We start from the raw sequence: 26,929 nt of genomic DNA on the forward strand, positions 1-26,929 counted from the left end.
ATATTGGGGCAGCTTGGAATGTTCTTACTCATGACCACAGAATGTGAGCTCAGATCTACAGGGATGCAGAGGTCACATGGACTCCTAAGCTGAATATGGACCCCAGATCATATCAAATTGATGGGGTTTACAGTCAACAATATTTATACACCTTTCCCATACCTAGGAGCTACTCTCTTCCCTGATCCAGCTTTCTGTTCCTTTTCTAGCCATGACATCATCTCCCCAGAAATAAATTGGATCCACCTGCATATCAGATTTCAGGCTCAGGGGGAAAAAAAGTAGTATAGCCACAGGCCCTTTGGAATATAACTAAAATATGCCTACTAGCTATCTACAAAATGGACCCCCCACCCAACTTTTCATATACAACTTCAACCTTTAGGTTCATGATTGTTTAACAATTTGTTTAGCTTTGTATGTTAACTCTCTTTTCAGCCACCAGGTTCCAGATGCTAGCATGATGCCAACCAGACTTCCCTGGAGAGACAACCCCACCAACGGGTCCTGGAACTCTGATGCCCCAGAGTCCTTCCCCACTAGGGAAAGAGAGAGACAGGCTGGGAGTATGGATTGACCTGTCAGCGCCCATGTTCAGCTGGGCAACAATTACAGAAGCCAGACCTTCCACCTTCTGCATCCCACAATGACCTTGGGTCCATACTCCCAGGGAGTTAAAGAATAAGAAAGCTATCAAGGGAGGGGATGGGATATAAAATTCTGGTGGTGGGAATTGTATAGAGTTGTACTCCTCTTATGCTATGGTTTTGTGAATGTTTCCTTTTTATAAATAAAAAAAAAGAAATAGAGAGAAAAAAAAGAAAGTAGGGATAGTGAAACAAAAAAAATCAAATTTTTTCTCAATAGTCTGCAAAAATTACTATATCTACCATTTTGCTTTTCTACAAAGTTATTCACCTACCAGTAGCTGCTGTAAATAATATGCACATATATTAAATACATTACCTCAAGTGTAATGTATTAAGTTTTGTGACATTTATTTGAGTTATGATTCACTTAAGATTGAATTTTTTCATATGCAAATGACTATAAATTAGAAAACTGTGCTTTGGACCAAACTCAGCATTTTAACCCATAGTTAGTGGTAAGGCCAATAGTCCCAGTTAAATTCTTAAAATTGAATTTACGTCAATTTAACAATTCCTTGTTATCATCAATGCTGTAAACTTAGCTTTGGGACTCATAATGAAGTAACTAAGAAATGAGCATAGTGGATGGTGGAAGATAACTGAATCAGTAGAGGCATCTACAACCAGTAAAGTATACAGAGGAGAAGACAAAACATTTTATGTAGAACCTGGACTCTGGCATGAGGTGCCTAGAAACCAAACCTCCCATCTTCTGCAACCATTGAAGAATTTTCATCTATACTCCCAGAGGGAAAAAAAATAAGGAGGCTTCCGACGGAGGGGATGGGATATGGAACTCTGGTTGGTAGGAACTGTGTGGAATTGCACCCCTGTTGTTGTGCTGTCTTGTTGATCATTATTAAATCACAAATAAAAAAAAAATTATCATTCAGTACCTAGAAATCATTAATCTTATCTAACTCCTCTGTGTCTCATCTTTTTCCCCCAACACCTAATTTAAAACACCAGTGGGGTCTACCTGGTACTAATATTGTGAGATTTAATAATTTAGCACACAAAGAGCAATAAAATGTTGGGTATTTGACACTGATGAGTCCTAGCTATGATATTATTAGAAGACTAGGATGGTGGTCTTCATGGGGATTTGAGAAAATCAGTGACAACCTGAGAAGATTGTGGTATGAGTGAATTTTGAATTTTTGAAATCTTTCTAGTCAATTTTCCTTTCCTACCAAGCTATGAACAGTGGAATTATCTATGATTTCCAGTGTTTCTCATCTTGTCCTTCCTCTCCCCATGAAGCTGTCTGAAATTCATTCACAGTGACTCATGTGAGTCATTTTTTTTTACATAATTTCTTCTTTGAAGTCTCTGTGTTGGCCTTGAATCAAGGGTCCATTTTCTTAATTTCTTGGTTTCTGCCATCTCAGGCTGCAAGTGTCTTTCTCTTTTCTTCTTACCACCTCTCTTCTACTCTTTTGTCTCTACCATGACAAAAAAAGTTTAAATAAATAAACAAATTTAATTAACAGTGTTAATTTTAGGCAAGAATATGAGAGTTTAGGAGATGTTGTCAAAACACAGCAAGTATGAGAATCAAGATTCAAGAGTTCAAAAGGGCTTCTATGTGTTCAAAAGTCTATGCTTTCAGTCTTGCACTATTAACGTGTACAGAAGTGCTAGCAATAATAAGGATGTAAAAATTACAGGGAAAAGATAAAAGACAGTTGGATATAGTTAACTGATTTTAGGGTACTTTCAAAATTTAAACACTACCCCACACTTTTTTGCTTGTTTTATCTCCAATAAGATTGCTCATTCTTTCTCTAATAAAATATTAATGAACAAGATGAAATTAACACCTGATAAATCAGAAAGCATCTATTTTATTTTGCTGTTCATTTATTTTGGACAGAAAGATTACTGGTTAAGAAATATCAGTGAACTTCCAGCAAATGAAAAAATTCTTTGAAATGACAGGTTTCTGCTTAGAATAAATTAAGAAGCCTAGCAGCCACTAAGATGTTGCCTGAATTGTACATGTCAGTAAAATGTCTATAAAGTAAAGTCCTTACCTGGATGATGGGGAAATAGTCAATTCAACAGCTAGTGGAAGAGTTATTCTGAAAGAGTGAGTCAACTTTCAGAATATGAGGTATGGCATAAGGCATAAATGCTAACAGAGCAACATTCTCACGAGTAGTGCTTGTAAGGGTTCAGTGTTCTAAACCTGGAGGGAAATGGATGAAAGGCGTCAAATTCTAAACCCACTTTGCATTCTTGCTATGCCCTTAATGAGTCATTTTCTCCATATTTTTTTGAAATAAAGATAATAGCACTTTTCTATGTAATTTGCATAATTATAGCTGTACATTTCAAGTAATGAAGGTGTAAAACACATTTCTAAATTATTATAATTTTGTAGTAAATGAATCAAAATTTTATATTTACCCTGACAGTGGTTGAGACTTCTCAGCAAATCCTCAGGTTGGGATAAGATGTTTGTACAATGACAAGTATTGACTTTCAGGTGAACAAACACACTGGTGCTATGGGTTTGGTGCGAAGTCCAATCACTCTATCGTGATGCCACATTGAGTCATATTGGGACTTCAAACACTAATGCTTGGGAGACTTATAGAGACATGAAGTTCTCTGGGAATTTCCCCTCTGAGAATGTACATAGGTCCTCATCCCACTTATCCAAGGACATGATGATTAAACTGCCTGTGGGGACCAATCTGGTTCTTTTCATTATAAATTCATAGCTTTGCATTTCTTGTCACTTCTTTTTTCTGTCAATTTATAGTTAAGTTAAAATTTCAAAACAAAGTAGCCACAATTTTATGTATGTTTCTGAGAAATTTGTCAAGTTGTTGGTCAAAGAATCACTACCTCCTTCTACAGGTAAATCCCTTCTCCTACCTGATGCCCTGACAATGAGTAAACTCATTATTTTATTCCTACAAGAATGTTGCTCTCAGTTCTTCTTTCCCTTTGGCTATGGTGCTGACCACCATTTATGTGAAACTATAAGAGCTTCTGTTTTCTTTACTTTTTTTTTTAACCAAGACACTGTTCAGTTCTGGCATATGGTTGTGCAGGGAATTGAACCTGGGAACTCAGAGACTCAGGCATGAAAGTCTTTGCATAACCGTTATACTATCTCCTCACCCTACTTATTTTACTTATTCATTATCTTTGTTTATTTATATTAAACATACTAGTAATAATAATATATTATTTGTCTTTCTGTTTTTGACTTAAGTCATTTAATATAATCATTCCAACTCCCATCCATGTTGCCAAAACAAACTTCAATGTTTACAATTGAATAGGACACCTATATGTACATGTATATATGTATACATATACTCTTTATATTGTCATCTGTTGACAAGTACTAATGTTTCCATGTTGGACTATTGTGAATAGTGCTATAAAAAGCATATATGTCATGGTTTCGGGACATCATATAAATTTCAATTTTCTTAATGATAAGAAGTTAGAATAACACTACTCATCTTATACACACACTTTATTATAAGGTCCTTAATTTGGGTGGTAGAATAGAGTAAATAATAAGATGGGTCATGTGGGCTAAGGTTACAAACAATGTCTTTGAGAGTCAAAGTTGTACTGTTAAGTTATAAAACCTTTAAAAGGAAGAGTTGTGTTTCGTTGATATGGATGTCCTTCAGATTAAAATCCTAACATAAAATATTATTCTTCCACTAGAACAGAGGGAAATAAAATCGTTCCAACATCATATTTGTACAAGGTAAGACAACCTAGGAGTAAGGAATTGTCTGCCTTGAATCTCTGTGATTCTGCTTTGTATTAACCGCAGTGAAGGAGATAATGAATTTAAGAGAAAGAGAAACACAAATCCATGTGAAATCAAGGCTTCCAGGGAAGCTGTAAACAAAAGGATAATGCACATAAGGATAAAAGGGTAATGCACATAAAATTGTTGGAGAAGCCAATTCTAAGCAGCAGCAATGATAGACCTTATAAGACAGGTTGCTGATCACAAGATCCCTGGTGATTCTAGAATGAAAGAAAAGGGAAAAATAAAAAGGAAGACTTCAAGACTTCAAATCTTACTCACTTCCTAAGCACTGCTGGTTGCCCCTCTTTATCCCAAGTCAACATAAAGATTATCATCCCATGCTAGAAATAGCATAGTTGGACTCTGCCTCACAACTAGATCTTACTATTTTTATGCATTGACTTATTTAATCCTCATAATAATACTATAAAATGTGCCTACTGTTAATTTTGCACATCAAAATATTAGGCTTGGAATTTGGAGGTATAGTTCAGTAGTATAGATGCCTTCATTTGTGAGGCTATGAGTTTTATTCCCAGATCCAATTAAAATGAAAGAAAGAAAAAGAGGCTCTCTCCAGAGCTCTAGCCCACTAAGAAAGATAGAAACAGGCTGGGGGTATGGATTCACCCGCCAGGATCCAAGTCTAGTGGAGAAGCAATTACAGAAGCCAGAACTCCCAACTCCTGTACCCACAAAATAATCTTTATCCATACTCCCAGTTGGGAAGAAATGATAGGAGCAAGAGGATAAGAGGGCTCTGAACTTCAGCTCCATCAGCAAGCACCCGGAAAGAGAGGAGGGAAAGGGGAGGGAAATTTGGACATGTAATAGGTTATGTGTAGCTTGGGGGTGGGGGTGGGGGGAGGACCAGACCTGGAAGAAAAAGGGAGTAATTATGTATAAATATAGACAGATGGTTGTGGAGATAACACTTAACCAATGTCTGCAACCTTGGGAGAACCCAGGCTGACTGCAATGGGATTGGGGATTCAGAACTCTGGTGAGGGGAACAGTGTGAAATTGTATCCTTGCTGACATGTAATTTTGTAAATCAATATTGAATCACTCATAAAAAATGAGGCTCAGGAAAGTTAGGCAAAGTTAATGATTCTAAGTAGAAATCTGTAGGGCTTATATGCACCTCAAACCCGGAAAAAAATATATATGAGATTGTGTCAAATGATTCATTGCATCATGGAGATCACTGCGTCGAAACATTCAAATGCAAATATTGGTTGAGAATGCAGATAAAATATTTTGACAAACTAGAACATTAACTGTGTTTTTAAAATGCATTTTGTAGCTACTTAGAGTTGTCAGTGATGAACGCTATATCTATTGTGATGATAAACCGCTTCAAAGTTCAGTGCATTGACACAGTTGTATTACTCAATAGTATTTGTTGAAAATATTCTGTGAAAGAGGCATACCGTTAAGCACTAAGGGCCATATTGTCACCAAAATAGATAGTCATTGTTTCTGTGGAGCTTAAACTCTATGCGAGAAAGATACAAAAATCAGCAGGTGAACCACTGAGTGTAACAGATTTGAACTACATAGAGAGATAGGGCCACATATATGGTAAGTAAAGACTGTTTCATTACGGTGGTTAGGAGAGAAGCCTGTGATAGAAAAAACCTGAGGGGCTGGGTGGTGGTCCACCTGGTTAAGGGCATAAGTTACAATGTACAAGGACCCGGGTTCCAATCCCCAGTCCCCACCTGCAGCGGGAAAGCTTTGTTAGAGGTGTAGCTGTGCTGCAGATGGATATCTCTCTCTCTCTCTCTCTCTCTGCCTGTCTCTCTCCCCTTCATCACCCTTTTCCTTCTTGATTTCTGGCTGTCTCTAAATAATTAATTAAATAAAGATAATAAAAAATGTTTTTTTTTAAAGAAAAAAACCTGAACAAATGAACTAAGAGAGCATGCCACAGAGAGAAAAACAAGCATAGATTCCCTGAAGCAGGAACATGTTTAAAACAGTCCAGTTGTGAATTCAAAACAAAAAAGGAAGAAGTTTGGTTACCTTTTATTTTTTCCAAATTCATTTGTTTCACTCATGTGTAGAACAGAGATGACTCAAGCAGCGACTTTTTTTTTTCTAGAGTATTGGTAGTAACGTCTAAAGAAATTAAATATCGAGGCCTAGTGGTGGTACACCTGGTTGAGTGCACATGTTACAAAATGCAAGGACCCAGGTTCGAGCCTCTGGTCCCCACTTGCAGACGGAAAGCTTTGCAAGTGATAAAGCAGTGTTGCAGGTGTCTCTCTGTCTCTTTCCCTCTCTATCACCCCTTTCTCTATCAATTTCTGGATGTCTCTATTCAATAATTTAAAAGTTTTAAAAAAAAATTAAGATTTTTTATAAAATTAATTTTGTTCTCGTGAGTTCTCTCACTTATTCCATTTCTTTAGAAACAACCTATGAATGAGACCACATGTTGCTTGCCTTTAGCTTGTTTGGTTCACTAAAGCCAGGGCTTCTCGGTCTGTCATACTTATTTGTACTCTCATTATTTTATTTTTTAAAAATTAAAATGCAAGCATGTTGGTTCTTTCAATGACTTACTCAAGGCAGTATTACGTCTCTCAATAAAACCTGGTCCAAGGGGAGTCGGGCAGTAGCACAGCGGGTTAAGCACACGCGGCGCAAAGTGCAAGGACCAGCGTAAGGAACCTGGTTCAAGCCCCTGGCTCCCCACCTGCAGGGAGTCCTTCATAGGCGGTGAAGCAGGTCTGTAGGTGTCTGTCTTTCTCTCCCCGTCTTCCCCTCCTCTCTCCATTTCTCTCTGTCCTATCCAACAATGATGACATCAATAATAACTACAACAATAAAACAACAAGGACAACAAAAGGGAATAAATAAATAAATAAATATAAAAAATTAAAAAAAAACTGGTCCAAAACAGTATATTTTCACTTACTAGTTTATCATTTTTATTCTCAAATTGGGGTTCTCAGAACAGCAATACCCTAAAAATAAAAACATTACCTATATATTTATATTTTAAGTTCACATTAAATATTTAAATATTTACTATTAAAAACAAGCAATATTCCATTTTACAGTAGAAAAGTTCCCATTACAATGTTATATATCCTCATGAGGTATATACTTGCAATTTTTTATCACAGGTTCTTTGTGTCTCTGTCTTATATCATTTGTACTGATGACAAGTGATTTTAAAAAAATGAATGCTGAATAAGGAATTAAACTAGGATCTTAATAATGTGTCAAACAAGAAGAACCTAAATTATTTTATCACTCCTTTTTTTCAGTATTCTATAATTCAATATATAGGCTTTGTTTTTTCAGAATAAGAAATTGAATAGAAAAAAAATCACATCAGGTACTTAATTTCATTGTGGTCTCTTTGAAACTAGGTTACTGCATATTGGATAACATCACCCTGAAGACAATTTGGCCCCTAAAATAACCTTCATGAATGCAGTCTTCACCTCTTTGTTCCTCAGACTATAGACTATTGGGTTCAACATTGGGATGATCATAGTATAGAACACAGACGACATCTTGTCTGTGTCCATGGAATGGCTGGAGCTGGGCTGTAAATACATGAAGATAATTGTTCCATAGAAGATAGAAACAGCAACAAAGTGGGAAGCACAGGTAGATAAGGCCTTCTGGTATCCTGAGGATGATGGCATCTTCAGGATGGTGATGAATATGAGAGTGTAAGATATCAAGATAACCAAGAGAGCAAAAAAGATGTTGAAACTCACTACAGAAACCAGAACCAACTCACTGACATGCCTATCAGAGCAAGAGAGAACCATGACAGCTGGAATATCACAGAAGAAGTGATGGACCACATTAGACCTACAGAAAGACAGACTGAAGGTATCCCCAATGTGAATTGAAGAATTCAAGAAACCACAGATGTAAGAACCAGTGGCCAACAATGCACACACCCCTGTAGTTACGGTGGTGGTGTAATGGAGGGGTTTGCAGACTGCTACATAGCGGTCATAGGCCATTGATGCCAACAGATAATTTTCCACAGTGGCAAAAGCTACAAAAAAGAACATCTGAGCAGCGCATGCGTTGTAGGAGATGACCTTGTCACTTAGAAGAAACCCAGTCATGACCCTGGGGGTGACGGCTGTAGAGTAGCAAAAATCCACCAGAGATAAGTTACACAGAAAAATGTACATGGGAGTGTGAAGGTGAGAGTCCAACAGAATCAACACAACCATTCCCAGATTCCCAACCAGAGTGATGAGGTAGATGAGGGTGAACATTATAAAGAGTGGAATCTGTAGATGTGGGTCATCTGTCAGTCCCAGGAGGATGAACTCCATCACTTCTGTACTGTTCATCATCAATGAGGAGAGTCACCAATGCTCTGGGTATATGAAAGGAAAGAAACGGTGGTAAACAAAGAAACTTAAATTGAAAAATGTATGAAGAGTTTGTACCTATATGTCAACAACTGTTCTGTAAATCACTCTTTCCCCAATAAGATAATTTTAAAAAATTGAAAACTGTATGGACCAGGTCATTATTTCATTATAGAATTCATTTGTATTTCAAGATTTTTCATATTAAATAAATGAGTGTGATAACAAATCTCTAATTTTTAAATACATATGTTGACTTATATACTATTGGATCTAAAGGGTCTTCATGGATAGTCTCCTCAACTTTTAAGTTTTATGTTTATCAGCTGAGATATATAAGATTAAATCCTTTGATTAGTGCCAATTTACCTTTTCCAAATCTACTAATATATATTGGAGCAAGCTGCCCACCTCTAAGGAGCTGATCTACACAAATAAGAGGTATATTATACTCAGTAAACTTATGGTATGATTTACTTTTTTATATATTAAGTGTTTAAACTATTATTTATATTATTTAAAATATTAATTTCCAGGGCAGTGTAAATACCATAATGGTTATACAAAGAGATTCTCATGTCTGAGGCTCCCCAGTTTCAATCTCCCCTGTACCACCATAAGCCAGGGATGACCAGTGCTCTGGTAATAAATAAATAAATAAATAAATAAATAAATAAATAAAATTAAATATATTAATATTGGCAAGCCACACTTTGAAGCAAAGTCAACATATGCCCAGACTGGGTGGCTCCTATGACCAATTGCATCGGTGAATTTGAATCAAGCTGAATTTGACTCAAGAGTCATGATTCACTGGACTTTTTAGATCAATTCAATCTTTAAATGATCGCAGTGAAGAGTAGCTTGTAAACATGTGCTTAGTGGATTTGGTAGAATAACTGGACTAACCGCTGCATGTACAATCAGTGGAGAGATTCGGAGTAGAAGTCAAAGCATTGGATAAAGAGTTACAGCTAGAAAATAGCCTCAATAAAACAGTCTGTTTTCACTTGGACCCAGAAGTGGTGAGCCTCAGCTGAAAAACTCCCTGTCTGGCTCCCACCATTCCTGACTCCAGCCTTTTAGCCCCAGGAATCTCTCCTCACCCTCTTTCTATACATGAACTACATATGTCTGTACTCAACTGTGGCTTGGTGAGTTTTTTAAAAAGATACTGGGGAAGAGAGAGAGAGAGTGAGAGAGAGAGAGAGAGAGAGAGAGTGTGTGTGTGTGTGTGTGTGTGTCCTGCAGTCTTTCATCACTAGTGAAGCTTTTGTCACTGGAAAATTATCTGTTGGCATCAATGGCCTATGACTGCTATGTAGCAGTCTGCAAACCCCTCCATTACACCACCACCACTGTAACTACAGGGGTGTGTGCATTTTTGGCCACTGGTTCTTACATCTGTGGTTTCTTGAATTCTTCAATTCACATGGGGGATACCTTCAGTCTGTCTTTCTGTAGGTCTAATGTGGTAGTCCCTATTAGTGGAAATTGTGATATTCTATTGCAGTCTCTGCTCAATATGAATATGCTTCTGTTTTCAAGCCATTTGACATAAACTGTCCCACAACTTTGACATAAATTACGTGTCCCTAAAGCGTGCTTAACCATAAGTTACTCACCTGGCTGCAGAGAGAGAAGTAAACACCAAGATTGAGTCATGGGATCAGAACTCAGGACAATATCCAGCAGGGATAGGGAGATGCACAAGTAGTCATAATGGACCTGATTTTCTAAGACTGAGAAAAAAATGAATGAAAGACTATTAACATGAGTCAGGTTCTGAACCCATAATACATTTCTTCTATACCCAGGTAGGTGTCATTTTTGTCCTGATTTGGAAAAAATATATAACATTACCACTTCTCTCTAACTCACAGAATTTGTTTCTGTAACTATAAAAATGATGTAATTCTAAAAACTTAACTATAAAAGGTTATCATTTTAGAGAAGTCAGTTGACATTTTCCCCTTGGATTTCTTTCTCTGGCACAGTTGAGGGTTCATAAAATTTTATCAGATTTAAATAAGACCTTTGTTTACCAACTAGCGTTAATACTCAAATGAATAACTGATGACCCAGTAGGCTCTGCAAGAAAACTAGTCTTTCTACAAGGATGTTACATTAAATCACTTGTGGATTTCAAAGGCTAATGTATGGAGGTGTGCAGAGAATTATAGAAACACAGAGCTCTCTGGGAATTTCCCCTGTGGGATATTATATGACTCACCCACTTTCCCAGGAATATGACAATTACATTGCCCATGGAGACCGTCATGGTTATCTTCATCATAAGCACTCTTTTTATTATTTATTATTTCCTGTTTTTTGCCAATTTATAATGCACCATTTACATATAGAAATAGCCATAATTTGAGCATATAGTTATGAGAATTGTATATAATGCATGATGAAATCACTAACATCTAAACAAATTCCAATCAACTTCTTTTAATAAATCCTTTCTTCCAGTTATGACCTCTAACAATCAGTAAATTATTTGGTCTGAATGATTTTGCTTTTGTGAGAATATACTAGAATAAGCAGAATACCCCCTCCTAAAAATCTGAAATTTTGCCAAACTAAAAAATTATTTTATTTTTATTTTTATTTATGAAAAGGAAACACTGACAAAACCATAGGATAAGAGGGGTACAACTCCACACAATTCCCACCACCAGAACTCTGTATCCCATCCCCTCCCCGATATTTCCTATTCTTTAACTAAGGTCATTATGGGGTGCAGAAGGTGGAAGGCCTGGCTTCTGTAATTGCTTCCCCACTGAACATGGGCATTGACAGGTCAATTCATACTCCCAGCCTGCCTCTCTCTTTACTTAGGGAGGCAGGGCTCTGGGGAAGCAGGGCTCCAGGAGACATTGGTGGGATTGTCTGTCCAGGGAAGTACAGTTGGCATCATGGTAGCATCTGGAACCTGGAGGCTGAAAAAAGAGTTAACATATAAAGCCAAATTGTTGACTGATCATGAATCTAAAGGCTGGAATATTGCAGATGAAGATCTGAGGTCTCCATTTTGAAGATAGCTAGTAGGCCTATTTTAGTTATATTCCAAAAGGCCCATGACTATATTAGGGTTTTTTTGCTGAGCCTAACCTCTGATATGCAGGTGAATCCAAGTTATTGTCTGGGGAGATGATGTCATGGCTGGAAAAAGGGCCAGAAAGCTGAATCAGGGAAGACAGTAGCTTCCAAATATGGGAAAGGTGTATAAATATTGTTTATAAACCCCATTGATTTGATGTGATCTGGGACCCATATTCAGCTTAGGAGCCTATGTAACCTCTGCATCCCTGTAGGTCTGAGCTCACATTCTGTGGTCATGAGTAGGAACATTCCAAGCTGCCCCAATTTCAGGACCCATCTTTCTCAGTTGGTAGATAGAGTATGTTCATGCTCCCTTCGGAGGATGGAACATTCTTTGCCGTTGTTCATCCAAGTTGAGGGCAAGGTCCTATGGGGGCCTCACAAAGGGGTCTATTGTATTTTTCCTGATGGAGATGACCAGTGACAATGCAGAGAGGGATCTAAGTCAGAAAGACAATGATGAGTATGGGATGATCCTACTCATAAATAAAAGTTGAGAAATAAGAGCAGAAAGGGAAATCAAATTGAAAAATTCTTTTATATATACTTCCAAAATCTTATGTACCCACAAGGAAATACACAACGATATCCAATCAAACAGTTCAATAAAAATATTGTGAAAGTTGTAAGAAACAAGAAACATACATAAAATCTCACTAAGGTTACCACATAGTATCTTGTTGAAATCAATGGCATCTAGAGTCAGTGAGGGTACATTCATAAGGTATTGAAAAGTTGTTAGTAGTTTGTCTATAGACAAATCTATCCTTTGAAAAAAACAATACATAATAATTATTACCAAGTGAGAGTTGGGCACTGGTAAACCTACAATAATAAAAATCTAAAAACAAATGTCCTTCAGACTGACATATAATAGTCTAAAGAAATTCATAAAAATTTTATGGGGGGGGCAGGCAGTAGCACACCTGGTTAAGTGCTCACATCACAGTAAGCAAAGGACTCAGGTTCAAGCCCCCTGGTGCCCATCTGCATGGAGGAGGCTTTATGAGTGGTAAAGCAGGGCTGCAGGTGTCTCTCTGTCTCCCTCTCTATCTCCCCTTCCCCTCTCAATTCCTCTGTCTCTATCCAGTAAACAAATAAAGTGTTAAGAAGTAAAGATTACTGACAAAGATTACTATATAGCAAAATACATGGGAGATAAAATCAGCAAGTATATGGAAGACATGCAAACTATTAGACAACAAGACTTAGACATATACAAATATCTCAAGTAAACATTCATTATAATTGCACAGAAACATTCTCCGGAATAAATCATCTGTTTATAAATCAGGTTTTTGTCATGTTGTCAGGCTGGTGATGCAGGATACCAAAAAAAAAAAAATTACTCAGAGACCCAAGTTAATTGTCTAAGAAAGTCTGGAATTGACTTCATTGACTGTGTACCCCTATAGCCCTGGGAGAATTAAGGCCTGAGTCTTTTTATTTGCGTGTTTTACAATACACCTGGAACTCCAATTTCTAAAGGGGCTGATTGAAGCAGGTGGCAGGAAAAACAGAAAGGACATAAGCAAACAATTTGGACAAATAGTGAGCAGTAACTGAACCTTAAATATTCTAGATCTAAACCCAGCATCTAAACGACTGCCGTACTTCAGCAAGTAACCAGTTTTTCCTTTCCCATGTGAGGTCCAAAAGTCCCATGCTCCATTGCTTTCCAGGATTCTTTGCTCCTTGACCTAATTCATGTTTGAGGAATTTTCAGACAACTCACTGGATACAGTCTTCTATGTGTTGTGTTATACATTAAGTATACAATAAGTCTGAAGTTATCACATGATCTGATATAATTGTTCCACTACAAGTCTTAATCAAATTAAATTAAAAAGACTAAAGTCAAATGAAGCATCGACTACCTACAATAGACTAGTGATTGTCACATTTGCCTCCCACAATGATATGAAACCAGTCTCTATACACAGCATATCATCACATTGTGGAATTGTATCCCTCATATCCTATGGTTTGGTCAATGTTTCCTTCATTTTTTTTTGTTCTTTTTTTAAAAATTTTTATTTATTTATTCCCTCTTGTTGCCCTTGTTGTTTTATTGTAGTTGTTGTTGTTGTTGATGTCATCGTTGTTGGATAGGACAGAGAGAAATGGAGAGAGGAGGAGAAGACAGAGAGGGGGAGAGAAAGAGAGACACCTGCAGACCTGCTTCATCACCTGTGAAGCGACTCCCCTGCAGGCGGGGAGCCGGGGGCCCGAACCGGGATCCTTACGCCGTTCCCTGCACTTCACGACACCTGTGCTTAACCCACTGTGCTACCGCCCAACTCCCTGTTTCCTTTTTATAAATAAAAAATTAGAAAGAAAGAAAGAAAGAAAGAAAGAAAGAAAGAAAGAAAGAAAAGAAAAAAAAAGAAAAGAAAAGAAGAAAGAAAGAAAGGAGGAAAGGAAGGAAGGAAGGAAGGAAGGAAGGAAGGAAGGAAGGGAAAGAAAGAAAGAAAGAAAGAAAAAAGGAAACTGCCCCAGGTCCTACAAAATAATTAAACGTGTCTTGGAGTAGATTTTTTTTTTTTTGTCATCACTGTAGTTTCTGACTTTCCCAGAAACAAAGAGACAGAGGCACTGAGACAGAGAGAGAGAAAGAGAGAGAGAGAGAAAGAGAGAGAATATGAAAGAGAACACAGCATCGACTTCTTCCAGTGAAGTTGGAGCTGGGTTTGAATCTCCGTCACCCACATGGTAGAGCAGAGCACTGTGTTAGAAAGAGGCTCTCTCTGGTTTTCCCTTTTCCTCTAAATGACTGAATAAATCTTAATCTAAGTAAATGATGATCCATACAATGTGTCATCAGGGGAATGCAATTTAAAATAACAAAAGTAAACCATTGCACCTAGTAAAATGGTCAAAATCCAGACTACTAACAGAAATGCTAAACAGTAGTAATGTGTGAAGGGAAAAACACATCCACTGGTCAGATGAAAAAAGGGACAGCACTTTGGGAACCACTTAGAGCTGCCATAATTAACTAACTGTAATCTTGTCATATGAGTTATCAAAATATGTCCCTTGGAACTCTTCCAACAGGGGTTGACAATTTCCTGACAGACAGCATCCTGCATTGGAATACCTGCAGCAGCTTTAGTCCTAACTGCCAAAACTAGTAGCAGTAATGATACTTTAGTTAATACATAAACTGTGATACAATACCGAGCACTAGAAACAAATGAATTATCGACCCCTGAGAAGACATAGGAACTTCAAATGCATTTTGCCAGCACACAGAAAAGGAAATTTCAAAAGACTACAACTTATACGGTCCCAACTATTGATATATATGAAAAAGGCACAGACTAGAGAGACAGTGAAAAGATTGGAGTTTCCAGGGGCCTGGGGTAAGAGGAATGACTGGACAGAATATACAGAAATCTTTCAGGTAGTGAAAATACTCTGGTACTATAATGATGAAACACTTGTCAAACCCATACCTTGGACAATACTGAGAGAATTCTAAAGCAAGCTGTGAAATTTGTGTGACTATTTTCTTTTTGAAAATTGTAATATAAGAATATTGAATCTGCCCTATGACTCAATCAAAACAGACATGGTAATCTTTCCGGATGTGATGTTTATGCATTTTTTTCAACAAGCTATGCCACAGGGCATGCATTTATTTTAAAATATATGATGCAACAGTTGTTCACCAAAAGAAAAATTATGATCAGATATAGTTTTATATCTAATATCTCAAGTAGTGAATTAAGTGTTATATTAAAAATAGCTAGGTAGAGGGGCACAAAACCTTAGTGGTGAATTCTGTGTGGGACTATACCCTGATAATCTTTTATAAAGCATTATTAATCACTAATGAAATTATATTGAATTTAAAAGCTAGTTATGCTGCATTTTTTCCCCTGACGTTCCTACTCTTAATGTGGTCCCTTTCTTCAAGGGATTATTCATGAATGCCTTCCACTTATATTTTATTAGCGTGTAGTGGAAAAATGTAAGTGGAAGCAAGTCGATTAATTGTCACTAATAAGGTTTGATAAGCAGGTCTTAAAAATTTTAATTCTTCTTCTTGGTCATACTTCTTGAGATATTATATTCCTGCATATGCTTTCTTATACTGGGCTATACACTTTTGAAGTTATAAGGGAGTTATTTCAGGAGTTTAAATACAGTTTTAGAGTTTAGAAATAACTTGTACTGAGAAAGTCTGAGATGAACAAAACCATAGTATTGTGCATATTCGAATGTTAAAATCCCAACCGTTTTGAAAACCTTGACCTCTCAATCGTGTGCTTGAAGGCATTCTTGACTTCTTTGTTCCTCAGGCTGTAGACCAGAGGGTTCAGCATAGGGATGATCATGGTGTAGAACACAGATGTGATTTTATCTGTGTCCATGGAATGACTGGAGCTGGGCAGTAAGTACATGAAGATGACGGTACCATAGAAAATAGAGACAGTGGTGAGGTGGGAAGCACAGGTGGACAAAGCCTTTTTATGTCCCTTAGTTGAGTGCATCTTCAAGATAGTGATAAATATAGAAATGTACGAAATAAATATCACCAGAAGAGCAAAAAATACATTAAAGGTTGAAATTAAGACAAGTATCATTTCACTAAGGTGTTTATCAGAGCAAGAGAGAGCTAAGACAGCTGGAACATCACAGAAAAAGTGATGGACCACATTGGACTTACAGAAGGACAGACTGAAGATGTCCCCAACATGGATCACAGAATTCAGGAAACCACAGATGGAAGAGCCTATGGCCAGACGTGTGCACATACTGGTGGTCATGATGGTGGTGTAATGAAGGGGTTTGCAGACTGCTGCATATCGGTCATAGGCCATTGAGGCCAACAGATAATTTTCCACAGTGGCGAATGTTACAAAAAAGAACAGCTGAGCAGCGCATGCGTTGTAGGAGATGATCTTGTCTCCTAGAAGGAAACCAGCCATGACCTTGGGATTGACAGTTGATGAGGAGCCAAAGTCCACCAGAGAAAGGTTGCTGAGGAAGAAGTACATAGGAGTGTGGAGACGAAAGTCAGTGAAAATCAAAAGGATCATCCCCAGGTTTCCAACCACATTGAAGAGGTAAATGAGAGTGAACACTATAAAGAGTGGCATCTGCAGTTCTGGGGCATCGGTGAGCCCCAGGAGGAAGAACTCTGTTACGGCTGTCTGGTTTTCCATTAGCACTATTTGAACTGAGGTGACTTGTGAAAGAAGAAAAGAAAAACCTAAGAAAACACAAGAGACATTACAATGAATTGGACATGTAGAAATGTTCTATGCAGAGTTTTACTAACCACTTGTTCAATGGGTAGGGTTGCTTTTAATGGCACCATTAAATTCATTAAAGGTTGGGAAGTTGTGTGATAGTTTAGCCACACCACTGTTAGTACATTGAAACGTCCCAGTAAGAATGATCAGACTAGAAGGAAAGAGTGCAGCTGTAATTGGATTTTGCTCATTCATAGTCTCTCTCACCTTACTGCTCTTTTGGCTTGGAAATGAGTTTTATTACATGTTCAAGACTGTGATATTCTGTGATTGAGTTACTAGCTTCATAAGAGTTATTATAATTATTTTTTCAACGTTAGTATCACTTTTCTGAGAGAGTATTGATTTAAAGGACACTTATTCAAGAGGGTGCATTTTCAGTTTTCCCCAAGACAGGTGTCTATACATCTTTTTTACAACAACCTGGTCCCCCCGTCCCCCTCTCTCTCCCCCCTCTCTGTCACTTTCTCTGTTTTCTACCAAAGCACTGCTCAGCTCTAGCTTATGGTGATTGGGGGGTGGGGGGCACATAGTGAACCTGGGACTCTGGAGCCTCAGGCATGAGAGTCTCTTTGCATAATCATTATGCTATCTACCCCCACACCACCCCTCTTTTTATGTAGTGATGGAGATCATACTTAGAGCCTCAGGCAAGCAAAGCAGACTTTCTATCACTGGGCCACCTACTTGTCCCTTCCCCTCAATGCTGAAAGAGTAATCTTATCATTCATTTTCTTATTTAACCTCCAACGGGATAACAACTGATTGTGAATATGATGAAATTTCTAGCTACTCAACAGAGCATCTTATACGTCATTTTAATTCATTTCCTTGAGTGAAGAGGCAGGATATTTTATGGACGTATTCCATCTAATGGAAGTTGTAGCATGCAAATTCCAACCTCACCTTCCTACTTTAGAAGAAATGTCTGAAATAACTATTTCTGTGTTCAGCTACGTGTAAATTGTCGGTGTAGCTTTCCTGCTGCATTTGTAGGAATTATATTTTTGACTAATTTCATACATAGAAGTGGTTGTTCACTTTGCTCCTTGAAGATAGTCAGTTCTGAACAGTGACTCTGTAACCAGAAATTTAGCCATGGGGGTCGGGCGGTGGCGCAGTGGGTTAAGCGCATGTGGCACAAAGCTCAAGGACTGGTCTAAGAATCCCGTTTCGAGCCCCCAGCTCCCCAACTGCCGGGAAGTTGCTTCACAGGAGGTGAAGCAGGTCTGCAGGTGTCTATCTTTCTCTCCCACCTCTGTCTTCCCCTCCTCTCTCCATTTCTCTCTGTCCTATCCAACAACGAACAACATCAATAATGGCAATAATAGTAACCACAACGAGGCTACAACAACAAGGGCAACAAAAGGGGAAAAAATGGCCTCGAGGAGCGGTGGATTCATGGTGCAGGCACTGAGCCCAGCAATAACCGTTTCTGAAAAATGATAAGGAAGCTTTACTATAGGTAGTGGTAAAAATATGCCACATTCTCCAAGGCACGGAAGCAGGAGAAAAACATCAAAAAGGAAGCAGGGCTCACGTTCTCCCGAATGTTCCATTCATTCTTCTCTAATCTTCACTGTGCTCTTAGAAGAATCACTTACCTTCTCCTTCTTTGTAAAGTGACCTGACAATATTACTTCTGTCAGAATTCAAAGAATCAAGTATGTAAACTGCAAAGGAGAGATCTCTAAGACAACTTGAAAAGGGGGTATCTTTTTAAAAGTCATTGAAGATAATGTTTTTCTTAGGGTGGTTTCCTTGGCCATGGCTGCAGTCTTGGAGCAATTACTTAAGTAGAGAAACTGCCCATGGGCAGTGACAACTGTTAATATTCTAAGGAATGTCAGGTGAAGAAAGGACCCAGAGCTCAGTCTGACCCTACTAAAATAATGGCATGTCGTGTGTTGTTAGTGTTGCATCAGCTAAAACAAGACACTCAAGAGGCAATTGTAAAGACTGAATTCTCATGAGGTTCTCCCTTGCCTCATCCTGCCTTCCTAAGGAAGAAGCAAACAGCCTGTGGGGAACCAGACATATACACTGAGTCTGCATGCTTATTTTGCTATTCCTTGCTTTTTTTTCTTTTCAATCTCTAAATGTGTCATCCTCAAGCAATAAAACCCACACCTCTCATAAATAGTGCGAAGAATTTGTTCAGATGGGTGGGATTATGTAACTACTAGCCAACTAGAGCAACAGAACTCTTCCATCATGGCAACAACATCCAAGATTCTTTGAGGGCAACTCCTTTTCCCATCCACTGCTCTATGGAAAACAATTTTTAGTGAATATGATGTTCTTTTTTTGTATTATTGATTTAATAATGATTGACAAGATTGGAATAGAAGGGTACAATTCCTACCAATTCAGAGTTCCCCTCCCCTCCATTAAAAGCTTCCCTATTGGGAGTCGGGCGGTGGCGAAGTGGCTAAAGCGCAGCGTGGCGCAAAGCGCAGGGACCCGCGTAAAGATCCCGGTTCGAGCCCCCGGCTCCTGCAGGGGAGTCGCTTCACGGGTGGTGAAGCAGGTCTGCAGGTGTTTATCTTTCTCTCCCCTCTCTCTCTGTCTTCCCCTCCTCTCTCCATTTCTCTCTGTCCTATCCAACAGCAAAAGCAACGTCAACAATGGCAATTATAACCTCAAAGAGGCTGCAACAAAAAGGAGGAAAAATGGCCTCCAGGAGCGGTGGATTGATGGTGCAGGCACCTAGTCCAGCAATAACCCTGGAGGGAAAAAAAAAAAAAAAAAAGCTTCCCTCTTCTTTATAACTCTGGGAATATGGTCCAAAGATCGTTATAGGGGGCAGAAGGTGGATAATGTCCTGTTTTTTAAAATGGAGTTAAGTAGAATTCTAGCTTGTGTCAGCTTTGTGTCTTCAGTGCAATGCATCAAGGATTCGCCAATATTAGTTTTTGTTTTGTTTTGTTTTGTTTTCTACCAGTAATGAGATATGTTATCTCATTTTATAGACATTAGAGAATACGCATCCAGTCTAGAGGTTAGGGGCACTGTCCTGGTTCTGTTTGGATTATCAATAAAACTGATCTAAGCATGTACCTAGAGGTTTTTCTACGAATTTAGATTTTTATTGCATTTGCTAAGTAAATGTAGGAAGGAATGCTTGGTCACATGGCTAATGTCTCTTGAGTGTATGTTTAATTAAAGAAACTGTAAAACCTTTTTTTTTTTCTTTCTGAATTTTCTCCACTGTTTTGTTCCCACTTCCTAGACATTCCAGTTCCCAGTGTGGACAGAAGCAATCAGGAGACCACAGACGTAAGATTCTTCAGTGGTACAGCACATGGGCTCACAGTAGGAATCTGGACACAGTTAGGGTATAGATGTCGTCAGCCTGGCTAAGGAGCATACCCACGAGGGACTGTGGCTACAAGAGACTACATATAGAAGCAAGGCCCTGCCGCACTTTGGGCTCTTGGGAACATCTCTTTCCCAGAACTCTAGGCGGGAAAGATACAAAAATCAGCAGGTGAACCACCGAGTGTAACAGATCTGAAGTACATAGAGAGATAGGGCCACATATATGGTAAGTAAAAACTCTTTCATTACGGTGGCTAGGAAAGCAGCCTGTGATAGACAAAACCTGAGGGGCTAGGTGGTGGTCCACCTGGTTAAGGGAATACGTTACAACGTACAAGAACCCGGGTTGCAATCCCCAGTCCCCACCTGCAGCTTTGTTAGAGGTGTAGTTGGGCTGCAGATCTCTCTCTCTCTCTCTCTCTCTCTCTCTCTCTCTCTCTCTCCCTGTCTCTCTCCCCTTCTATCACCCCTTTCCTTCTTGATTTCTGGCTGTCTCTAAATAATTAATTAAATAAGGATAATAAAAAATGTTTTTTTTAAGAAAAAACCTGAACAAATGAACTAAGGGAGCATGCCACAGAGAGAAAAACAAGCATAGCTTCCCTGAAGCAGGAACATGTTTAAAACAGTCCAGTTGTGAATTCAAAACAAAAAAGGAAGAAGTTTGGTTACCTTTTATTTTTTCCAAATTCATTTGTTTCACTCATGTGTAGAACAGAGATGACTCAAGCAGCGACTTTTCTTTTTTTCTACAGTATTGGTAGTAACGTCTAAAGAAATTAAATATCGGGGACTAGTGGTGGTACACCTGGTTGAGTGCACATGTTACAAAATGCAAGGATCCAGGTTCGAGCCCCTGGTCCCCATTTGCAGAGAGAAAGCTCTGCGAGTGGTAAAGCAGTGTTGCAGGTGTCTCTCTGTCTCTTTCCCTCTCTATCACCCCTTTCTCTATCAATTTCTGGATGTCTCTATTCAAGAATTTTACAAGTTTTAAAAAGAAATTAAGACTTTTTATAAAATTAATTTTGTTCTCGTGAGTTCTCTCACTTATTCCATTTCTTTAGAAACTACCTATGAATGAGACCACATGCTCATTGCCTTTAGCTTGTTTGGTTCACTAAAGCAATGGCTTCTCGGTCTGTCATATTTATTTGTACTCTCATTATTTTATTGTTTAAAAATTAAAATGCAAGCATGTTGGTTCTCTTCATTGACTCAGTCAAGGCAGTATTACATCTCTCAATAAAACCTTGTCCAAAACAGTATATTTTCACTTACTAGTTTATCATTTTTATTCTCAAATTGGAGTTCTCAGAACAGCAATGCCCTAAAAATAAAAACATTACCTATACACTTATATTTTAAGTTCACATTAAATATTTAAATATTTACTACTAAAAACTAGCAATATTCCATTTTACAGTAGAAAAGTTCCCACTACAATGTTATATATCCTCATAGGGTATATACTTGCAATTTTTTATCACAGGCTTTTTCTGTCTCTGTCTTACATCATTTGTACTGATGACAAGTGATTTAAAAAAAAAAGAATGCTGAATAAGAAATTAAACTAGGATCATAATAGTGTGTCCAGCAAGAAGAACCTAAAATATTTAATCACTCTTTTTTCAGTATTCTATAATTCAATATATAGGCTTTGTTTTTCAGAATAAGAAACTTGAATAGAAAATAAATCACATCAGGTACTTAATTTCATTGTGGTCTCTTTGAAACTAGGTTACTGCATATTGGATAACATCACCCTGAAGACAATTTAGCCCCTAAAATAACCTTCATGAATGCAGTCTTCACCTCTTTGTTTCTCAGACTATAGACTATTGGGTTCAACATTGGGATGATCATAGGATAGAACACAGACGACATCTTGTCTGTGTCCATGGAATGGCTGGAGCTGGGCTGTAAGTACATGAAGATAATTGTTCCATTGAAGATAGAAAGAGCTTCAGCAAAATCAATCAAATACCTAGGATTAAAGTTGACCAAAGAAGTGAAAGACTTGTATACTGAAAACTATGAGTCGCTACTCAAGGAAATAGAAACTGATACCAAGAAATGGAAAGATATCCCATGCTCATGGATTGGAAGGATAAATATCATCAAAATGAATATTCTCCCCAGAGCCATATACAGATTTAATGCAATACCCATCAAAGTTCCACCAAGCTTCTTTAAGAGAATATAACAAACACTACAATCATTTATCTGGAACCTGAAAACACCTAGAATTGCCAAAACCATCTTGAAGAAAAGAAACAGAAATGGAGGCATCACACTCCCAGACCTTAAACTATATTATAAAGCCATCATCATCAAAACAGCATGGTACTGGAACAAAAATAGGCACACAGACCAGTGGAACAGAATTGAAAGCCCAGAAATAAAGCCCCACACCTATGGACATCTAATCTTTGATAAGGGGTCCCAAAGAATTAAATGGAAGAAGGAGGCTCTCTTCAATAAATGGTGCTGGGAAAACTGGGTTGTAACATGCAGAAGAATGAAATTGAACCACTTCATCTCACCAGAAGCAAAAATCAACTCCAAATGGATCAAAGCCTAGATTTCAGACCAGAAACAATCAAATACTTAGAGGAAAACATTGGTAAAACACTTTCCCACCTATACCTCAAGGACATCTTTGATGAATCAAATCCAATTGCAAGGAAGACTAAAGCAGAAACAAATCAATGGGACTACATCAAATTGAAAAGCTTCTGCACATCCAAAGAAACTATTAAACAAACAAAGAGACTCCTCACAGAATGGGAGAAGATCTTCACATGCCATACATCAGAAAGAAACTAATCACCAAAATATATAAAGAGTTCAGCAAACAGCGCCAAAAAAGCAAATGACCCCATCCAACAATGGGCTAAGGATATGAACAAAACATGCACTACAGAGGAGATCCAAAAGGCTAACAAACATATGAAAAAGTGCTCTAGGTCACTGATTGTCAGAGAAATGCAAATTAAGACAACACTAAGATACCACCTCACTCCTGTAAGAATGGCATACATCAAAAAGGACAGCAGCAACAAATGCTGGAGGGGTTGTGGGGACAGAGGAACCCTTTTACATTGCTGGTGGGAATGTAAATTGGTACAGCCTCTGTGGAGAGCAGTCTGAAAAACTCTCAGAAAGCTAGACATGGACCTTCCATATGATCCAGTAATTCCTCTCCTGGGGATATACCCCAAGGACTCCATAACACCCAACCAAAAAGAGGTGTGTATTCCTATGTTCATAGCAGCACAATTCATAATAGCTAAAACCTGGAAGCAACCCAGGTGCCCAACAAAAGATGAGTGGCTGAGAAAGCTGTGGTATATATACACAATGGAATACTATGCAGCTATCAAGAACAATGAACCCACCTTCTCTGACCCATCTTGGACAGAGATAGAAGGAATTATGTTAAGTCAGCTAAGTCAGAAAGATAAAGATGAGTACGGGATGATCCCACTCATCAACAGAAGTTGACTAAGAAGATCTGAAAGGGAAACTAAAATCAGGACCTGACCAAATTGTAAGTAGGGCACCAAAGTAAAAACCCTGTGGTGAGGGGTAGACATGCAGCTTCCTGGGACAGTGGGGGGTGGGAGTGCGTGGGAGGGATGGGTCACAGTCTTTTGGTGGTGGGAATGGTATTTATGTACACTCCGAGCAAAATGTAGTCATATAAATCAGTAGTTAATTAATACGAGAGGGGGAAATTAATTGTATGTCTCGAAGTTTTTTAAAACACAAACTGAATCTTTTAAATATATAGGCTGTGTAATTGATATGCAGACTCTCTCAAAAGCCTAGACCAAGTAGATCAGAAGCAACCAATAGCACAGCTATATACAAGATACTGGGTACTGTACAGCAAACCCTAACAAAAGGACTTTTCAAAGTTAACCCAGTTACCAAATAATGTGATGATAACATTAACTATCGATTGTCTTTTTGAACCCTAAGATAGCAGGAACCTCACATCTCCACTATAGAGCCTCTACTTCCCCCAGTCCTGGAACCCTTGGATAGGGCCCATTTTCCCATTTGCCTCTCCCAATACATATCAAATAATATTGCATCTGCTGATCACAACCTAATCAAGGCAACGATTGCCACCTCAACATGCTTCACTTCAGACTGTGTCCAGAAGACTTCACGTGTGGAATGACAACCCTTCAGCTTCATTACTCGGGTGAGATCTTTCCTTTCATAGTATACTCTAATTCCATCTCAGGTGGTTCACTTTCTAACAAAGTCCCAAAACCTAGATATACACCAGTTTCTGTGAGAGAGAACGTATGTTCACATGTATCCATAAACTATGCAAAATATATACGTGAAAGCAGAAGTTAACTAGAGTTTGCAGTGAGTATCCCCCTAACAATTCCTCTCCACTATCCCAAGCTTTGGGTCCATGATTGCTCAACAATTTGTTTGGCTTTGTATGTTAACTCTCTTTTCAGCCACCAGGTTCCAGATGTCATCAGGATGCCGGCCAGGCTTCCCTGGACTGAAGACCCCACCAATGTGTCCTGGAGCTCAGCTTCCCCAGAGACACACCCTACTAGGGAAAGAGAGAGACAGACTGGGAGTATGGACCGACCAGTCAACGCCCGTGTTCAGCGGGGAAGCAATTACAGAAGCCAGACCTTCTACCTTCTACAACCCACAATGCCCCTGTGGGTCCATGCTCCCAGAGGGATAGAGAGTGGGAAAGCTATCAGGGGAGGGAGTAGAATATGGAGATTGGGTGGTGGGAATTGTGTGGAGTTGTACCCCTCCTACCCTATGGTTTTGTTAGTTAATTGTTTCTTAAATAAAAAAGAAAGAAAAAGAAGATAGAAACAGCAACAAAGTGGGAAGCACAGGTAGATAAGGCCTTCTGGTATCCTGAGGATGATGGCATCTTCAGGATGGTGATGAATCTGAGAGTGTAGGATATCAAGATAACCAAGAGAGCAAAAAAGATGTTGAAACTCACTACAGAAACCAGAACGGGGGTCAGGCGGTGGCACAGTGGGTTAAGCACACGTGGCGCAAAGCGCAGGGACCTGCGTAAGGATCCCGGTTCGAGCCCCCGGCTCCCCACCTGCAGGGGAGTCGCTTCACAGGCGGTGAAGCGGGTCTGCAGGTGTCTATCTTTCTCTCCCCCTCTCTCTCTGTCTTCCCCTCCTCTCTCCATTTCTCTCTGTCCTATCCAACAACAAAGCAACATCAACAATGGCAATAATAATCGCAACGAGGCTGCAATAACTAGGGCAACAAAAAAAGGGAAAAATGGCCTCCAGGAGCGGTGGATCCATGGTGCAGGCACCGAGCCCAGCAATAACCTTGGAGGAAAAAAAAAAAAAAAAGAAACCAGAACCAACTCACTGAAATGCCTATCAGAGCAAGAGAGAACCATGACAGCTGAAATATCACAGAAGAAGTGATGGACCACATTAGACCTACAGAAAGACAGACTGAAGGTATCCCCAATGTGAATTGAAGAATTCAAGAAACCACAGATGTAAGAACCAGTGGCCAACAATGCACACACCCCTGTGGTTATGATGGTGGTGTAATGGAGGGGTTTGCAGACTGCTACATAGCAGTTATAGGCCATTGATGCCAACAGATAATTTTCCACAGTGGCAAAAGCTACAAAAAAGAACATCTGAGCAGCGCATGCATTGTAGGAGATGACCTTGTCACTTAGAAGAAACCCAGTCATGACCCTGGGGGTGACGGCTGTAGAGTAGCCAAAATCCACCAGAGATAAGTTACACAGAAAAAAGTACATGGGAGTGTGAAGGTGAGAGTCCAACAGAATCAACACAACCATTCCCAGATTCCCAACCAGAGTGATGAGGTAGACGAGGGTGAACATTATAAAGAGTGGAATCTGTAGATGTAGGTCATCTGTCAGTCCCAGGAGGATGAACTCCATCACTTGTGTACTGTTCATCATCAATGAGGAGAGTCACCAATGCTCTGGGTATATGAAAGGAAAGAAACGGTGGTAAACAAAGAAACTTAAATTGAAAAATGTATGAAGAGTTTGTACCTATATGTCAACAACTGTTCTGTAAATCACTCTTTCCCCAATAAGATAATTTTAAAAAATTGAAAACTGTATGGTCCAGGTCATTATTTCATTATAGAATTCATTTGTATTTCAAGATTTTTCATATTAAATAAATGAGTGTGATAACAAATCTCTAATTTTTAAATACATATGTTGACTTATATACTATTGGATCTAAAGGGTCTTCATAGATAGTCTCCTCAACTTTTAAGTTTTATGTTTATCAGCTGAGATATATAAGATTAAATCCTTTGATTAGTGCCAATTTACCTTTTCCAAATCTACTAATATATATTGGAGCAAGCTGCCCACCTCTAAGGAGCTGATCTACACAAATAAGAGGT

The 26,929-nt window shown here is 38.7% G+C and overlaps 3 protein-coding genes across 3 annotated transcripts; all 3 read right to left on the reverse strand.

Moving 5' to 3' along the window:
- Positions 1–7,850: 7,850 nt before the first annotated feature.
- On the reverse strand, positions 7,851–8,786 carry LOC103110418 (olfactory receptor 5B3-like). Its single transcript, XM_007519588.2, has one exon. The coding sequence runs from the start codon at positions 8,784–8,786 to the stop codon at positions 7,851–7,853; it is 936 nt and encodes a 311-aa protein (XP_007519650.2).
- Positions 8,787–16,141: 7,355 nt separating this feature from the next.
- Positions 16,142–17,089, reverse strand: LOC103110419 (olfactory receptor 5B2-like). Its single transcript, XM_007519589.2, has one exon. The coding sequence runs from the start codon at positions 17,084–17,086 to the stop codon at positions 16,142–16,144; it is 945 nt and encodes a 314-aa protein (XP_007519651.2). The 5' UTR covers positions 17,087–17,089.
- Positions 17,090–22,255: 5,166 nt separating this feature from the next.
- On the reverse strand, positions 22,256–26,468 carry LOC132533832 (olfactory receptor 5B3-like). The gene is made up of 3 exons (XM_060176238.1): positions 25,849–26,468; positions 25,352–25,494; positions 22,256–22,443 (listed from the first exon to the last, which is right to left on the reverse strand). The coding sequence occupies exons 1-3, from the start codon at positions 26,466–26,468 to the stop codon at positions 22,256–22,258; spliced, it is 951 nt and encodes a 316-aa protein (XP_060032221.1).
- Positions 26,469–26,929: the final 461 nt, after the last annotated feature.

Source organism: Erinaceus europaeus, chromosome 17 (genome assembly GCF_950295315.1).
Source record: "Erinaceus europaeus chromosome 17, mEriEur2.1, whole genome shotgun sequence".
Taxonomy (NCBI): domain Eukaryota; kingdom Metazoa; phylum Chordata; class Mammalia; order Eulipotyphla; family Erinaceidae; genus Erinaceus; species Erinaceus europaeus.

Excerpts from the sequence above, each read along its gene's own strand:
- LOC103110418 (XM_007519588.2), bottom strand. The coding sequence starts at position 8,786 with ATGATGAACAGTACAGAAGTGATGGAGTTCATCCTCCTGGGACTGACA.
- LOC103110419 (XM_007519589.2), bottom strand. The coding sequence starts at position 17,086 with ATGGAAAACCAGACAGCCGTAACAGAGTTCTTCCTCCTGGGGCTCACC.
- LOC132533832 (XM_060176238.1), bottom strand. The coding sequence starts at position 26,468 with ATGATGAACAGTACACAAGTGATGGAGTTCATCCTCCTGGGACTGACA. Across the intron at positions 25,495-25,848 it reads TTTTTTTTTTTTCCTCCAAG|TTTCAACATCTTTTTTGCTC; the intron begins GTTATTGCTGGG and ends TTCTGTAGTGAG. Across the intron at positions 22,444-25,351 it reads TGTTGCTGTTTCTATCTTCT|ATGGAACAATTATCTTCATG; the intron begins TTTTCTTTCTTT and ends TTTCTATCTTCA.